Source organism: Dryas octopetala, chromosome 8 (genome assembly GCF_963921425.1).
Source record: "Dryas octopetala chromosome 8, drDryOcto1.1, whole genome shotgun sequence".
In the NCBI taxonomy this organism is placed as follows: Eukaryota; Viridiplantae; Streptophyta; class Magnoliopsida; order Rosales; family Rosaceae; genus Dryas; species Dryas octopetala.
In genome coordinates this window covers 6,427,923-6,445,961 of record NC_141373.1, presented here as the reverse complement: position 1 = coordinate 6,445,961, position 18,039 = coordinate 6,427,923, and the positions used below count along the sequence as shown (strand labels likewise).

Sequence of the window (18,039 nt, the reverse complement as noted above, 5' to 3'; positions counted from 1 at the left end):
GGAGGATAACCCTGAGGAGGATAAGTTCGGGGAGGATAGCCGGCCGGAGGTGAAGAATATCCTGGTGGGGGATATCCCGGTGGAGGATAAGCCTCCCTGGAATATCCTTCTGGTGGCGGTGTTGATAGTGGTGGATAATCTAATTCGTTATTACAAAATTCAAAATTTGTAAATTAATTTCAAACTTATTAATTCATGCAAATTCAAGAGGACTCATTTAGTGAAAACAAAAAAAAACAAAGGAAAAAGAATGAAAACATATATAACCTTGAGGAGCATATACACTGCCAGAAGAAGGTTGTTGCTGAGGAGGAGGGGCACCACCAGGAGGTTGCTGTTGAGGAGGAGGAGCACCACCACCAGGAGGCTGCTGTTGAGGAGGAGGAACACCACCAGGAGGCTGCTGCTGGTTACTCATTCTAATTTGCTGTTCTTGATAGGTTGCTAAATCAGAGTATATCTCATATTTCTTGGTTTAATTTAATGCAAAAATCCAGGAGTTTTTAGTTTTTTTTCTTAGGCCAAGGAACCAAGGGAGATTTGTCTCCACCAATATTTAGTGTTAATTTAGAGATCTTTGCTTTTAGTTTGACACATCGGATTCCCTTAAGTGAGGATTGTGCATTCTTAGAAAGAGGTCTTATTTTAGCAATTCATAACACTTGTAAAAATGATCGAAAAACCATATGAATAACGAACACGTGTAACATACCAAATTGTTCGGAAATATAAAATTTCTCGTTGTAAGGAAGTTTCTCTCATATATATAGTGCTATCCTTGTTGCAGTGAAGTTTGATTTGGTATCTCAATCTAATAATATGATGATACCTATACTTTTATACTTCATAACATAAAAATTTCTCTAATTTCAAAAAAGTTTATATCTCTTAGGATGTCAAATCATCCTCTATTTCTGTTATAAGAAAAATTTTCTCCTGCGAAACATAATTACCAAAGAAATATCTCATTGCCGTAAAAAGATTGGTATATATGAATTACTTCACCTTCAAGGTAACACCTGGGGCGTTAAAATTGTTGGATTTCATGTCTAAGTCAGTCATTGTCATAATTCAAACGAGGTAGTGCTTTAATGACTAGCACCATCCAACAACCTAAAAAGCTCCATTATGAAGAAAACTACTAGAAGAAATGAAATCTTAGATGCAGGAAAAATTAAGTTGGCTAAATCTAGCTCATTCCAAAAAGCTACAATAGTAGCACAACAAAATTCATTTCTGTTTTCGTTAAAATGGGGATTTGCACTCGTATTTATCTAAAAGTATTAAAGTGTTGTCAATACCTAAATAAAATTAGTATTGAAAAGTTTCATTGAGTCACTCCCAGTCTACTTGTCTTTAGAGATAGCCTTGAGGTCGTTTGATTGAAAAACAATTGGGAAGGTTCTAATCAATCTCAATTCAAAAGAAGTAAAAAAACAAAGACAAAGCCAGTGTGTTAAATTAGAGACAAATTAAGAGTTTATCCATTTGATTAATGACATGTAGGTAGGTAATCACAAATCGTACCCGCCCTTTCATTTATTTCTTTATTCATTAAATTCCTTGTCAATAGCTCAATTAGGAAATTAAAGAAGACTAATAAACTGTCTTGACTCCTGGGTAACTTTTGTTTTGCATATATAATGAAGAGTATGAAGACTTGGAGGTGCATGGGAATAAGATTTCATTTTCAAGTTGTATTGATAGGTGATAGATCTCCTCCTTTGTACCATAATTTAAGTAGGGGTGATTCTATTTGTCACTATATTTTTTTTCAACTAATTTTTCTTAATTTACATGATATTCATCATTAAATTTTATAAAAAAATAAAAAACTAAAAAGATAAATCATGTCAAATAAATTTATGTCATGTAACATAAGTTGAAAAAATAATTGAGACAATAAGCATTTTCTTTTATGTAATAATCTTATAGTTAAAGTGAACAGTTACAATTTTGATAGTGATTCAGGCATATTGAAAATATGTCAATGCGACATATTTTGACTGGTTAGGAATAATTTTGTATTTTGAGTATTTTACAATACCACAGATTGAGAGATTTTTCGGTATGACCGATACACCGTCACATAATGTAACTAATCCAACGTGTCATAATATTAATAAATGTTATTAATATTATACCCTATGAGAGATAAACATACCGTCCAACAATACCCTTACATGTTGAATTGGTTACACCATATGACGGTGTATTGGTTACATATTAAAAATTCTTCCACAAATCCCTTTGTGGTAGAGTTGGAAAATGAGTTGAGTTTTATAGCACCATCCTCCATACCTAATTTTTTTTTTTTTTTATTAGATATACTTCATACCTAACATGAATTGTTTAAAATTATTGATTGACTTGAAATAAAAAAGGTAAAAGGAAAAAAAAAAAAAAAAAAAAAAAGACTAAATGAGAGTCTGAAGGAGGGAAAATGCGCAGTCGATCTCATTTTCTGAACAAATCAACGCGTTTGTTAGTTTGAAAGGCAAAGGAATATCCTTTTGCATTGGAGATACACACTGTACAGCCATCAGATGGTCAGTCATTTTCAGGGTTCTACTTTGTTTTATTTTATTTTATTTTTGTTAATATTCTCAAGCAATGTCTTGTGCACTTGTAGTGCTTAATCTTTTGGTTAAGCCCACACAGAAACTCACATTGTGCCTTTGGATATAGAGGCCCATCAAACAGTCTGGACAAAGAGGCCCATCAAACTCAGATGGTCTTCTAATAATCTAATTAATGATCAAACTTGTTTGGTGTAAATACTGATCAAATCTCTTTTTTGCTACCCACCCACTGTGGATGGGGGCAAACTAGGCCCCAACTTACTCAATGGTTTAAGAGCGTGTTTAGTGTGATTTCACCGAAGTTAAGACTTTAATCATCAACCATTCACTATAATGCCTTGTATGTTTAATTACAAGTCTACACTACTAGATACCCGTTACTTATCAAAGAAAAGGATGTGTCTATCAAATTCGTTTCTTCTTAGTTGGGTTGGGCGGGTTCGACTTATCAAATCTTTCCCTGCATTTAGAAGGTTCTAAGACAAAGATCATCCTCTTTTTTTTTTTTTTTTGCCAGGAAAGATCATCCTAACAGACTTGATTTTAGGAACATCAAATGGGCCAATAAACAGAAGATTCAAAGCTTATATATGGTCTTAACCCAACTCTTTCAGATCCCACCAATCCTTTCACCAAAGAAAGTGGGTGTCAAGCTTGATAATGGATATAACCAAGAAAAAAAAAAAAACTTGATGATGGAAATATGACAACTAATTTAGTAGTCCTTTGAGGTTGTACCAAAAGCCTAATCTATGCTTGTTTCATATGAGTTAGCTCTATGACTTTTTATTTTTATTTTGGGTATGGAGTTTAGCTATAATACATTTGGCAATATTTCCTTGAAACACACCATCCCTAGTCAAATCCAAAAACTTTATGATCAGATTAAGTGCTACCCAAACTGCCAAAATGAATGCTTGTGATACTTTTTTTTTTTTTTTTTGGCCACTGAATGCTTGTGATACTTAATAAACATAAAAAGGTATGCTAATTCTTGGGTAGCTGAAGAATTTTTTGAGCTTCTTATTTGAGATGGTTGGTAAACTTAGTTGGTAATTTGTATGCAAGTGAAATACATGCCCTACAGGGATTATTTGTTCACCAACGTTAACCCAACAAGGAATGCAGCATTGGTTGGTGCAACTTCTCTTTGACTGTGGTCTTTACTTCCTGCATACATAAACCATGAATTTTGAGAGTTTTAAAAAGTAATAACTTTTGACTAAACAACATGCAGTCAGACTCGATCAGACACTTCTACAGCCCTCACAAAAAGAGTACTGCCCCTATTTCAATCCCTAAATGGAGGGGTGGTTACTTTGACAAACCAACCAGCAACATTTCTCTCATGTCTCAATAGGGTCTAATAGTCTATTCACAAAAAAGGGTACTCTAGTGTACATTACGTTTTGGTCTCAAAAAAACAGATGGCAATGGATGGACCAAACCAACAACATCAATTAAAAAATCAATACATTTTATGAGTTTTATATGTTACGCATATAAAAACATAAAGGTAAGAAAATTAATTTTTAAATAGTGAAAAAATTGTAGAAACTTGAAAATATGTTTATAATGTTATAAGTGAATTTTTATGTCTATGGTAGGGGTGTGTTTCGGACGGATCAGATCGGAAATAGGGTGTTCCAATTCTAATCCAAAAAATTTCGGAATGAAATTTTTATTCCAAAAAATCGGAATTTCAATATCTCATTCCAATTCGAAATTTTTGGATTTCTCGGAATTTTTGAATTTTTTCGGAATATCACATTATCGGAATTTTTGAATAAAAATTTGAAATTTTCAGATAAAAAATCAGAATCTTCACGTTACTTTTTGTTATTAGTAAAAACAAAAACAAAAAATTAGTAATTACACGTACAAAAAATATGGGTGCTTTTGTTAGCATTTATGTTATTATGATACACATATATTTATAATATACATATGTTTATATTAATAGTATTAGTTATTTTTTTTTAATATATATGTGTATGTTTGAAACAAATAACAAATTAATGAAACATATAGTAAAAAACTAAATAAATTATATAATATTAATATAAATACGGAATAAATTGGCATAATTTCAAAAATATCGAATCGAAATACCTTTGAAAAATTTCGGATCGGAATTTAGATTGGATCGAAATTTATAGATACATTCTAATTCCAATCCAATTCATTTCAGAATTTTCAAAATTCGACATTTTCAAATTTCGAATTTGATTTGGACGTTCTAAAATTAGAAATTTTTAAATTAAAATCGGTCCAATTCAAATTTTTCAATCCAAATCACACCCCTACTATATGGTATATACACTAGTAGTAGTGTGTTGCTGTATAAATTTTCATGGTGAATGTCTGTATTGGGTTGGTGACTTGGTCTTGGATTAGTAGGAGTAGGCCAACTTTATGAACAAAAAATAAGAAGTGATGGCTAGTCAAGGTCATAATCTTCAAAATTCCAATATTCTTTCTGACATAGGAGGATATGATATGCTGCCTGCAACCTGCAGCAAGCAACCTGTGTCTGTCTGTCACTGAGATACGGCGGGGTCTGGCAGTGGGAGTGGTATCCCTCTCTCTCTGGTCTCTGCTTCTTCAGCCTCCAAGTGATCACGTGACCTCCATATGATTTTACAAGCAAAATTATTAAAAGAAATCAAGAATCTTTGTGATTCTAGCTTGTCACCTTTCACAACACAAAAATAATCATGGGAATCATGAAAAAAATTTTGGAAAATAAATGTTGCAATAAATTGACTTGTGTGTAATAAGGAAAAAATTTACTTATATTATTTACTTTTTGTATCTATCTCTTTTCATTATGTGATCTAATATATAATAAAAATAAAAGAGATAAATATAATATTATATATACATGTTACACTTACATTTTACTCCTGTAAGGCTGTAATAATGCTACATATACCTGGTAAAAGAACTCAGTCTCATAAGTCATACACTCATACCCACAAAACGAAAAATAACATGATATAAGAACAACTATGAGAAGTAATTAAGGGTAATTACACACTCACGAGGTTGGTTTACTTTAAAGTCTTGCAGTGACTGAGTTGTTAAGAATTTTGTTTGCTATCCAAAAACTAATGCCACGTGCACACATTACTTATCACAGTCGGGTCATATTTCTCAATTTATCACCTGTATCCTCTGTACAAGTCCTACACATGTTTTCATTACCACAAACGAAATACAAATAAATGTAGAAATACATGTTTTTTTTTTTTTTTCGTTTTTACATTAAGATTAATTTTTACTTTATTTAAAATGAAAAGATGAAAAAAAAAAAAAAAACTCGGTGTTTGTGAAATGGGGAAAGAAGGAGCCAAGCAATTGCCTTAGCTGGCTAAACCAGTTCTCTGTGGTTAATCATCATTATATAGTGAGTCACGTCGTAGTGTCGTACCCCTTCAGGCCTTCACACACTTTTGAAGCAGAGAGAAAGAAAACAAGAGCTCAAAATTGAAAGAAATTTTTAGAGGGTAAGTGCGAGAGGCAGTGAGCAACCAAGCAAGCTAGCTTCTTTTTTTTTTTTTTTCTCCAGCAATGGCTGCACAAAAGGTTGATGATTTCCAGCCACATCCCGTTAAGGACCAGCTTCCCGGTGTCGACTTCTGCGTCACCTCCTCTCCTTCTTGGCGTACCCCTCTCTCTCTCTCTCTCACACACAGAGCACTACCCTGTTCTCATTTGCATGCATTATATATGAAAGTTTCCTTTTTGCTCAAACCTGACTGAGACAATACATGTATATTGGTTGTGTTACTTCTGTTCTGCTGGATTATCTCGTTTCTGGGTGATGTCAGTCCTGTTTGGTTACCAAGAAAATGGGTGGTAAGAAAGGAAAATGGTTTCCGAAGACCAGTATGTGTGAGAAAATAAAATAAAAGAATGCTCTTTTACTTATACTAACATGGTACTTTTTTTCTGCTCTAAAAATACAAACTTTCTTTCTGATCAAGAACAAAAAAGCAAACTCATCTCAACATGTTTCAGTGTTTTCCTCTTCTCTAAATACAAACTTTCTTTCTGATCAAACAAAATGACAAACTTTCTCATCTCAACTTGTTTCAGTGTTTTCTCTTCTCTAAATGCAAACTTTCTTTCTGATCAAGAACACAAAACAAACTTTCTCATCTCAACATGTTTCAGTGTTTTCTCCTCTTTTATTAGAGTCCTCTGTTTTTTATTTTCTGTTTTGTTTTTCCCTTTAATTTTTCCTTCTATTCCCGCTAAAAAGGTGATTTCTTGTTATGCTATACATTGGAGTGGTTTTTAGTTGTTAGCCTGTTAGGAATTGATAAGTACTAATTATATTTACAGCAATCCTTCGCTAAAATTTGTTTGATTGAATGCAGCTGAAGCCATACTTTTGGGATTTCAGCACTTCTTGGTGATGCTTGGGACCACTGTCATCATTCCCACCATACTAGTCCCTTTTATGGGTGGTGGCAATGTAAGACCTGCGTAAAAATCTTCATGGTGTTTCCCATTCTCATTCATTTGTGCATAGTCTTTCTAACATCAATTGCTCTATCTTTATGTTAATAGGTGGAGAAGGCTGAAGTGGTAGAAACTTTGCTCTTTGTTGCTGGTATAAACACACTCTTGCAGACTTGGTTTGGGACTCGGTTGCCGGTGGTAATGGGGGGCTCATATGCTTTCATTATCCCAGCAATTTCCATTGCTTTGTCCAGGAGGTTTAATGTATACATAGACCCCCACCAGGTTGGTCTGACCCAATTTTTCATTGTTCTTTCTTCTAGTTTTAGAACTCTATTGGACTATAGGACAAAATGTATGGATGGTAAAGAAAGGGTCTACTTGGAAGTGGTTTTCACGTACTCTTTCTTTCTATCCTGGATGATGACATATAGAGGGAGTCTAATGCATGTGATGTCCTTGATTTTTTAGTTTGTTTTTACTTACACTCTTTGTTATGTTGTGTGATTTGTGTTTTAGAGGTTTAAACAAACTATGAGAGCAATACAAGGAGCAATAATTGTTGCATCTTTCTTCCAAATGTTTCTTGGCTTTTTGGGGTTTGTGAGAATTTTTGGGAGGTAGGTTGTGGCAACGAAGCCATTTAGAATTTGATAAATGTGCTTGGTAGTTATTACTTTTTTTGAAAAAGAACTTGATTATTGATGCGGTTTGATGCAGGTTCCTAAGCCCTCTCTCTGCAGTTCCTCTTGTGACTCTTACTGGACTTGGGTTCTTTGCACTCGGTTTTCCGCATGTAATCATGTCGAACCCTTCATTGTTTTATTTCTCAGTGCAACTGATTGTTGTCTAAGAAACTGCTTCTGTTTTCTCTCCTGCACATTATGAGTTCATGATCTTCTGATTGATGTCCTAAGTTAACAACCCGGTTTATGGGGAGTAAAATCAACATGAATGAAAAATACAAAGGATTTGTGCCAATGTGGACAGCCTGGTGGTAAATCAACCAGCAAGGGCCCATCCTAGGTTTGAGCCAGGCAGTATTCCTTAAAGTTTCCTAAATTAAGAGATGTTCTGAAAGACTGCCATTCAGATTTCAATACTGAACCCTGGTTGATTTTGCATTTTAAATAATGCGTAGGTGGTTGTGGATAGTCTCACAGAACTTCTAATCTTTTGTGAAAAAAGAACAAATGACTGCAAATGGTTCCTACCCCCAGATCCACTAAATTCAGAACTTTTGGCCTGCCAGAAAGTTAAATTCATAGACAGTCCCTTATCTTGTTCAAGATTATCCAGTCTTAGAGACAAAACTAGGGAAGGCAGTGAAACTTAAATGAGGATAAGACCCATAGGAGGATTTGCCCCACACCTGGTTTTGGTAGTCATTTCATTTTGTTAATTTCAAGTGTCATCCTCTATGATTAACTATTGTATTTTTTCATTGGAACTTTTAGGAAATAATTAAATTGGATTTGATATTAGTTAAGTAACTCAGTTACTCTCTTTTAAGCTCCTCTTTTAACTACATGTTATTCATATTCACATTTCTGGATTATATAAATGGCAATAAAGTCTTCAAATCATTTGCCCCACAACATTTATGACATGTAAGTTTTTTGACGGTAGGCTAGGACCGCTAGGTCTATGCTTCCAATGACTAAGTGTGACAAAAGCTCACAAGGTTGTACTTTATAGTTTATAGTTCAGTTGACTTAAATTTTGAAGCTATATGTGAGAGCTAGGAAACCTTTTCTTTTTCCTTTAAAGTGTGGATGTGTAGCTTCTTCCATCAGGTATTACTTTGTTTTGATTATGACATTATGTGTTTTGCTGCTTGATGGTTGCAGCTAGCTGACTGTGTTGAAGTTGGACTACCAGCATTGGTTATACTGGTTTTTCTATCACAGGTGGGCAGCAATTCTTGCAGTCATCTTCGGTTAAATTTTCAATTGCTTATGTAGCTGTTGTATAGTAGAATGTAAAATCATATTCTTATATTTGAATTCCTTTGGTGGACAAGATTTCAATGGCTAGGTCTGTTTATTGGTTCCCAGCCTTGTGTTCTCCTGTGTATTCAATTTAAGTAGGTCTTACATTAGAATCTCTCTTACACACTTGATGATAAATTGTTTTGTTTGTAACAGTGCACCTGAATTTCTTGGGTTCTCTTCTAATGTTTAACCTTTGCTACTGCAGTATCCCAACATGATGAAGTCAAAAGTACTATTTGCTCGATTTGCGGTACTATTTTCAGTTGCATTTGTATGGGCATACGCAGAAATTTTGACTGCAGCTGGTGCATATGATCATAAATCTCCTCAAACTCAAATTAGTTGCCGCACTGATCGTTCTGGGCTTGTTAGTGCTGCTCCTTGGTAAGTTCATAAAATTCCAGCTTAATTTTAATCCATCATTTGCTTCTCATGTCATAAGCTCCCCTAGTGACATTTACAATCAATACTCATGGATTATGTTAATGTTCAATCATTAATGGATTATGTTAATGTTCAATCATTCATGGCTTATGTTAATGAATTAGTTGCCACATATGATTATTCTGTAAAGAGCATAAAATGCCAATAACAGTTTCTTCAGCCAACAAAGCATGTTTGCAATGATATAGTTGGTATTATTGGTCAATTGTGTGTTTTATGTCAATATGTGTATGACCCACAAATGGTGGGTGCAGTTAATAAAATGTTATTGTAGATGGACTACTTGATATAATGTTTTACTTATGCACTGTTTCTGCCATGTTGATGTGTGCTTCTTGTATTGTCCATGTTATGAAGAACACCTCCTGTTCTAAGTAACCAAAGTATCTGAGCTTTTTGTTAGGAAAATTAAAAAAAAAACTTAATTTATTATCATGGTTCTGAATACTCCAGACTCCATAAACAATCTCCCCACTCTAATCCATTAGCTTTATATTCCAGAAGTTTAGTCCTGCATTGTCAATAACTCTTGTATCGTTGTAACAAAGTTATATAAGAATCTTATCTTAATTTAGAAACATGAGCAATAGTATGAAGTTCAATAATGATTTTCTTTTCACTCTATGCAGGATAAGGGTTCCCTACCCATTTCAATGGGGGCGTCCCAGTTTTAATGCTGGGGATGCTTTTGCAATGATGGCTGCTGCTTTTGTTGCCCTGGTTGAGGTAAGTTCATTCTTGTTTGTTTTTTTGTGTCATATAGATACCCAATACAGTGACTTGCTTATTCTAATCTTGATGATAGTGAGTTAATGTTTAAAGTTTGAGGTTGTGCATGCAAATGTTATTTCTACAAGTGTAGCAATATATACATAAAAGTAGACCAAAAATCCTTGTTAAGAAGTCTTGAGGAAACTTTTGTTGTTACGCCTTTATTTATGGTTTTCTCCACATCATAATGAAGGTAGAAATATAAATTGAATATATTTTTGATTTGTGAAGATGCCTTGAGTAACTCTCTCATCTTCTGCTAATGTTCTTTTATGACTTGATTTATGATTCTTTCTGAAATTTGCCCTGACATATCTTTTCTCCCTTTCATTTGGGGGCAGTCCACAGGCACATTTATTGCAGCATCAAGATATGGGAGTGCCACCCCCATACCACCTTCTGTTCTCGGCCGAGGTGTTGGCTGGCTGGTAGATAGTGATCTTAGGATTTCTCATGTTAATCACATCTATATAATAAGATTGTATACCCTTCATAATTGTCAGTGCTGGAACACTTATTTAGTTTGTAAAAATTTCAGGGTGTAAGCACTCTTCTGGATGGCATTTTTGGCACAGTAACTGGCTCAACAGCATCTGTGTAAAGATTTATCTTATGCAGTTTTGATTACTTCTGTTGTACAATTGAGATAGGATCATAGGACACTTTTTTTTTCTAGTGAAAATGCAGTTGAAGAAGAAAGCATTTATAATTTCCATTCAATGTGAACATGTGATCTAATTACCTTACTCTGTCTTTCTAGGGAAAATGCTGGCCTTTTGGGGTTAACACGTATTGGAAGTCGGAGAGTAATCCAAATATCAGCATTCTTTATGCTTTTCTTCTCTGTTTTAGGTGTGGTGTTCTACAACAATCTAAATTTTAAATATTCAATATTTTTTTGGGTCTTATTGTTTATCTAAATTGATGTCTCATTTGCTCAATAATAATATGAACCATGTAAGCGGTTTTGTTTTCATTATGCGGTCTAAGGGTGTCATGAATTATGTCATTCACAGGAAAATTTGGGGCTGTTCTTGCTTCTATTCCATTGCCAATTGTGGCAGCTTTATATTGTGTCCTCTTCGCCTATGTTGGTGCGTATTTCTTTCATATGTCAGAATTATGAATATCTATTGTAATTTTTTCTTTTTAGTCTATTTGTAGGCTGAATATTATGAATAATGTTAGTTTATTGACCAAGCTTGCTCACCTTTATATCTAAATTTGAAATATTGATAGTGATATATTATGTGGTGTGCAGCTGTTGCTGGCCTTGGTCTCCTCCAATTCTGCAACCTAAACAGCTATAGGTCATTGTTCATTATAGGTTTTTCTCTCTTCATTGGTCTTTCCGTGCCTCAATACTTTAACGAGCGTCTCCTAACTGCTGGTCATGGTCCTGTTCACACAGGTTCCACATGGGTGAGTATAATTGAATTCCAACTTATCTTTGTAGCTTTGCTGTTGTCTAGGATATTTACAGAACTATACGCTAACAAATGACTGTTGATTGTTTTCACCTGCAGTTCAACAATATAATGCAAGTCATTTTCTCATCCCCAGCAACAGTAGCAATTATAGTTGCTTTCTTCTTAGACTTCACCATTGGTCGTGGACACAGCTCTACTCGGAGAGACAGTGGCAGGCACTGGTGGGCAAAGTTCAAGAATTTTCATACAGATAGTAGGAGTGAAGAATTCTACTCACTGCCATACAACCTTAACAAGCATTTCCCTTCAGTTTGATCTAACCATCATTGCATTACATCCATTTGATTGATGAAGAGCTCAAATAGAGGAATTTAAAAGAGAAGAGCATCTTACTTTTTGTTGGTAGGTTGTGACAAAGGAAAAAAAACACAACAAAGATGTGTATTGGAGCATTTTAGCATGGGACACCAACTTGGTAATTGAATAGACAGTAAGCTTGTAATTATGTTCTTATGGTTGAAAACTTGCTTACATGTATTGTAATGAAGCTTGAAATCCTCATAGTACTGATTTTTCAAGAAATTGGTAAGTTACGATGAGAAAATTTGATATTGGAATGTGTTGCTGTTACAAACAAAAGATCAATTTTGGGTTTTGACCTCCCTCTTCCACTACCTTCAGCATGCCTATCTCATGGGGATTTGTAAATGATTGGAAATGGATCAAGAGTAACAAACAAATTAGATGTTGGAGACTTGGAGTTCGCAGAGTAAATTAGATGTTGAGTTCACAACTCTGCTTCAGCCCAAGGAAAAAGTTCAAACTCTGTATGTGCAGTGATGTCCTTAGAGCCTTAAAGAACACTTATAAAGAGCCTTACCAAGGAATCAAAACAGAATCCAGGTGACCAATTAGGAACAAGAATCCAAGCACAAAGCTAAAACACTCTGAACAAGAACCGCCTATATATGTATAAAGGTCTATCTATACTGTATTATTATTTGCTTTGGGTTATAAAGGCAGTAAAAAAAACCAAAAAAAATTACATACAATTCACATTCGTTGGGTAAAGTGCTCTCAGTCACAACTCACAAGGCCTCTAGTGTTTGTCACTTTTTTGTTCTTTTTGGTCTGCACCCTGGTCTAGTTTTGCTTCTAATGACAACACAGTCCAATTGGGCCATTGGGACCTTATAGAAGTCAAGGTTTATCCTGCTCTCTTTTGTCCCATACCATTGCGTTTAGCTGTTTATTTCATTTTCCATGTTCTTTTGAATTTGGAAATGCAGCAAGATTTAATTTCCAGTGCTCATATCATTCACACATTTCATACACCCATGAACATTAAACTCAAGTAGCTAGAATGAGGTTTTGCACGGGTACGAATAGGGTTGTGGACTGTTCGAACCAACCTGACCTGAATCATATTTATCAAATAGGTTAGCTCGAATATAACCTAAATCACGAATAGGTCCAATTTAAATGAGTTAGCCTGAAAATCTGTTTGACACCTTTAGATATTACACAAGCATTTTGGTGCCACAATATCAATATTTGTAAGAGGTCATTCCACAATTATAATGCTTCTTCAATCAAGTTTGGGAGCCTGAAGAAGAGGTGGAGAATTTGACCATCATTTTCAAGTTACATTAAGCTGATGCAGATTTGGGTAACAAATCATGAAAGGTGTCATGTCAAATAGTGAGAGTGTACCAAATGAAAAGGAAATTTGTCATTTATTAGTAAGTCTTTGAAAGTACATTATAGGGAGACTCAATTACATGCACATGTGACATTTTTGGGCTATGTTTAAAGTGTAAACACCTATCACCTATCACCAATCACCAATCACCTATCACCTATGCATATCACTATTTTTGGACCATTACTAACCATGGCTTGCCCCTAACTGTAGGTCTGTTTCTTGACAAATTTAATTTACTTTCTACTCCACCGAAGTCCCTACTTCTTACCAATTGAGGTAAAGCCCAAGACCAGCTTTCTCATCTTTCTTAATATATTAGTTTGACCATGATGACTTTTCTTAGAAAGATAATGACACACAACTTCACGTATTTTCTATACACATTAAAAGTTTAACATTTTTTTTTAATTTAGAAGAAAGGGAGATCGAACAAAGAAAATGTTCACAACTGTCTTCTCATTAGATAAAAGGTCTTAAAAATAGTCATGAAGTAAAATAGCTATAAAGTAAAGTCAGCTGTAAAATAAAACAGTTAAGTGTTTGGTAAACTATGTTTTCAAAAATGTTGTGAGTGCAAAAAATAATATCAAAGTGTGTGATAAATGTTAATATAAAAATGTTGTTACTGTCTATAATTACTAAAAATTGTTGTTGTGATTCACTGCAGTTTTTAAAAACATGTTGAAATCTGCTTTTTGTTTTTGCTGTGGAGAGTTGAGAATTGTGGAAAAAAGTAATTTTTAATTTTTTACCAAACACTAAAATTGTTGTAGGTAATTAAAAATTGTCATTCACAACAGATTTTAGGTCTTCTACCGCATTCCCAGACGGGCCTTTAGTAAATTATTATTTTTTTTTTGGCCAAGGGAGGCTTTAGTAAATTTTAAATATATTAATTACTAAAAAAATCACACAAATTAAAGGCAAGGGGGCATTTAGTATAAGGTTACAACTCATCTTCTACTCTCATGTATGTAGCCGTATATCTCACAATTTAACAATGTAGGGCCTAATCTGGTTTCAACGTGGAATCCATCCAGGCTTTGAAAAATCAAAGATATTGTCCGTTTTGAGATCTTTTGGCTGGTTACTATGGACATGAATTAGACTAGGTGGGCCTATTGGGCTATCTTTGCTTGACGGACATCACGGGTAATGTAGTGGTCTGCCCCTTTTCACCCTACCAATCCTCAAATGGTGTCCGACCAATCTTCAAATCCTAGAATATATGCTTGTAAATATTAAAGATTATTTACACCTAATAATTCAACTTTAGCTAGCAAAATTGGTTGAACCGTTTTAGCTAGGTTGTTTGCTACTGGTTTAAAGCATGTTTTTCCTTTCTTTGGCATTTCTCTATAGCTTGGCTGAGGAACTCCATTTACTCATCTAGCCTTTTGGAGATGTCCTAAGTGAAATTTACTCTATCCAATGCATCAATATAACTCAGCCATTATATGCTTTACTAGTTTAAAACCATGCCCTGATTGAATGATCTTATTTAGTAACCTTTAGAGACTAATATATAAGTAAAGTACTCTAATTATATATACGTAGAGTCTTGATCACATTGTCATCGGTGATCATATGAATATATATGGTGACTATTGACTAATCGTGGTATCAAAATTCAATATTTGACATAATCTCAACAATTTAAATCTTTCATTGGAATTCAGAACAAAATTAAATCTTAATCATTGAATTATGATCTAATGGTTAGTGTTCATCTATCTTTATGATCAATTGACCATCTTGTATATCACCACTAATAAGAGTGAAATTTTGGAGGTTCGAGGCTAATCATAAAAATTCGGCACTTAACCTTTAGGCTCGTTTGTACCTAGTATTAAGTTGTACCAAACTTAGCTGCTAGAGAGAAAAACAACCTTCAAATTTTTGTCTGTGGTGGCTGCAAGCTAGAGCTTTAGTTTTTTTAGGGTTTGAGTCCCTCTTTTGATCGAGAGTTAGATTTTGTTTTGTTTTGTCGAGTTCACTTTCTTATTATTTGAGAAGGTTTGTCTAGGGGTTTCTTCTGACTTTTTGTAAATAAAGCTGAACTATAGAAAGTTTCTTATTGGTGTTTTTTCAGATTTGATAGTGCTTTAGATCCCGTTTTAGGGGTGGGTTGTGCGGGTATGATTGTTCGTGATCGCACAAGAGGTTGTGACTGTGGTTATGGCCCTCCCTCTTAGTCTTATTGCTTCATCTCAACAAGTAGAGATTAACGTTTTTGCACGGGATCTAGTTTGTCTTAGGTGCTGTGTTTTCTTCTATTTTCTTGGAGTTTATTCGATTTTAGAAAATGAAGGAGGATTTAGTTCTTGACGAGCACCTTTTGGAGAATGCTAAAACAATTTTGGATTCAATTGTTCGAGGTTTGATGTAATTATGTGTCTAGAATTATAATGAGATGACACATTTTCTTGTCTGCTTTGTTTTACATTGTGCAGATCTTATTAGTTGGGTGAGAGAAACTCATGTATGACTTTAACAGTAACTTCAATTGGATTATAACTCTTGTTTAGTTTTCTTCAATAAAATATTTTTTAATCAAAGTTGTACCGAACTGTGTTCTATGTTTAGTTGTATTATATATAATTACAATTATATTGTATTTCATGAATCTAAAATGTTAAATGAATGCTTAAGTCGTGTTAAAGTCTTAAAGAGTTCTAAAAACTTTGCAGGGCCAAATACAATTCCTTTATTACCAAGGGTTTTCAACATTTGGGGCCTGAGCGATTGCCTAATTAGTCTATCATCAATGATCGACTGTGATGTGACCTTTATTAAAGAAATAATAGACATAATAGTAGCAAACTAGCAATATTATTCCCAAACTATACAGAGGAGGGAATAAAAGCTATATAGTATCCAGTGCATCGCGAGTCGCGACAGCCATACGACTATACGAGGAACATGGACTCCATTTAATGGACCGCAGATATCAAAACGCACAGCTGCAACTGCAAACCTCTCACTCCTTCAGTCCTTCGGCTTCATCTCTCTCTCTCACACACTCACTTCCTTCTCTCTATAACCAACACTCCCACAAACAGACAAAACCAAAGAAAAACACAAACACACAAAAGTGCAAGCAAGAAAGAAAGAAAAACTACACACACACACACTCACTCTCTCTCTCTCTCTCTCTGCTCTGCTGCAAGAAGCGAAGCCTGTAAAAACACAGACAATGCCATATACCCAAACCCACGACACCACCACCATCACCACCCAGCCATGACCAAACCCACCACCACTCCCCACCTCCCCATCCCCAATGTCTTCTTCTTCCTCCACTAGCTTTGACGACATCTCCTCCGATGCCGACACCTGTCACACCCCCCACCACTCCCCGCCGTCCGATCATGATTCCACCACCACCACCATCACCCGACTGATCGACTCCGAACCCGACCACATGCCCCGCCCGGACTACCTCTCCCGCTGCCGCGACCGTTCGATCGACGTCATCGCCCGCCAGGACTCCATCAAGTGGATCCTCAAGGTCCACGCCTACTACCATTTCACTCCCCTCACCGCCTTCCTCTCCGTCAACTACCTCGACCGCTTCCTCTCCTCCCACTCCCTCCCGGTACTACTTCATTTCGTCGTATTTTCCCGGAAAAAGTAGACTCTGTACTAATTAATTTGATTTGGGTGTCTGCTGTGCTGCAGAAACAGAACAATGGGTGGCCGTTTCAGCTGCTTTCAGTGGCGTGCCTGTCTTTAGCGGCGAAGATGGAGGAGCCTAATGTCCCCTTCATCTTGGACCTCCAAATCTTCGACCCCAAGTTCGTCTTCGACCCCAAAACGGTTCAGCGAATGGAGCTCTGGGTCATGGCCATTCTCAACTGGCGACTCCGCTCCGTCACTCCCTTCGATTTCCTCCACCACTTCATCTCCAACCTCCCCTCTCCTTCTTCCTCTGACCTCTTCTCAGCTTGCTCCGATCTCATCCTCAGCACCACCCGCGGTACCACCCAATCCAAACCCACATTTTACTTTTTAATTTTTCCAAATAATTTGGTGTTTAATTTGATTTTCTGATTGTGTTTCAGTGATCGATTTCTTGGGTTTTGCGCCTTCGACGATAGCCGCGGCGGCTGTGCTTTGCGCCGCCGGTGGAGCCTCCGATTTTGCGGCGGCGGAAGATCCAGCAGCAGCGCCATTGTTCCACGAAAGAGTAAACAGAGTAATAACAGTGGCCTTGGGAGCAAAATTTGATTTTGTTGGGGACCATTCTATAAATGAATTAAACTTTACATTTTTAGTGAGAAATTCGAAGAGTTGAGAAGCATAGAAAGTTGTGTAAAAAGCAATCAAAATCGCTGGCGGGTAATGCAATTTTTTTTTTTTTTTTTCATTGGGGACAGGAAATGGTGAGAAGCTGTCAACAACTCATGGAGGAGTACCTGATCGACACGTGTCCTTCGTCCAGTCACAATAAGCAGCATCGAGCCGAGCCGCCGCTTACGCCGCCGTTCTCCGCCCCTGCCAGCCCCATCGGCGTGCTCGACGCGGCTGCCTGCGTGAGCTGTGACACGCGCTCCGATAATCCTGGCACGGCCGTAGAAGCCGAGCCGCCGCCGCCCGCCAAGCGGCTCCGACCGGCTCCACCGGATGTATAGCCGCCGTAG

At 36.0% G+C, this 18,039-nt stretch overlaps 1 protein-coding gene and 1 pseudogene across 2 annotated transcripts; both read left to right on the top strand.

The window, feature by feature from the left end:
* The first annotated feature begins 6,138 nt into the window (after window positions 1-6,138).
* Window positions 6,139-12,006, top strand: LOC147276569 (Xanthine/uracil permease family protein). The gene is made up of 14 exons (XM_086252772.1): window positions 6,139-6,249; window positions 6,968-7,065; window positions 7,161-7,337; window positions 7,572-7,672; window positions 7,773-7,848; window positions 8,903-8,962; window positions 9,252-9,430; window positions 10,120-10,216; window positions 10,603-10,689; window positions 10,800-10,858; window positions 11,022-11,113; window positions 11,278-11,355; window positions 11,523-11,683; window positions 11,788-12,006. Exons 1-14 carry the CDS (start codon window positions 6,156-6,158, stop codon window positions 12,004-12,006), a joined length of 1,578 nt encoding a protein of 525 aa, XP_086108898.1. The 5' UTR covers window positions 6,139-6,155.
* Window positions 12,007-16,463: 4,457 nt separating this feature from the next.
* On the top strand, window positions 16,464-18,039 carry LOC147276568 (cyclin-D2-1-like; annotated as a pseudogene). Its single transcript, XR_015123988.1, has 4 exons — window positions 16,464-16,994; window positions 17,078-17,375; window positions 17,461-17,594; window positions 17,776-18,039. The product of XR_015123988.1 is annotated as a cyclin-D2-1-like (transcript).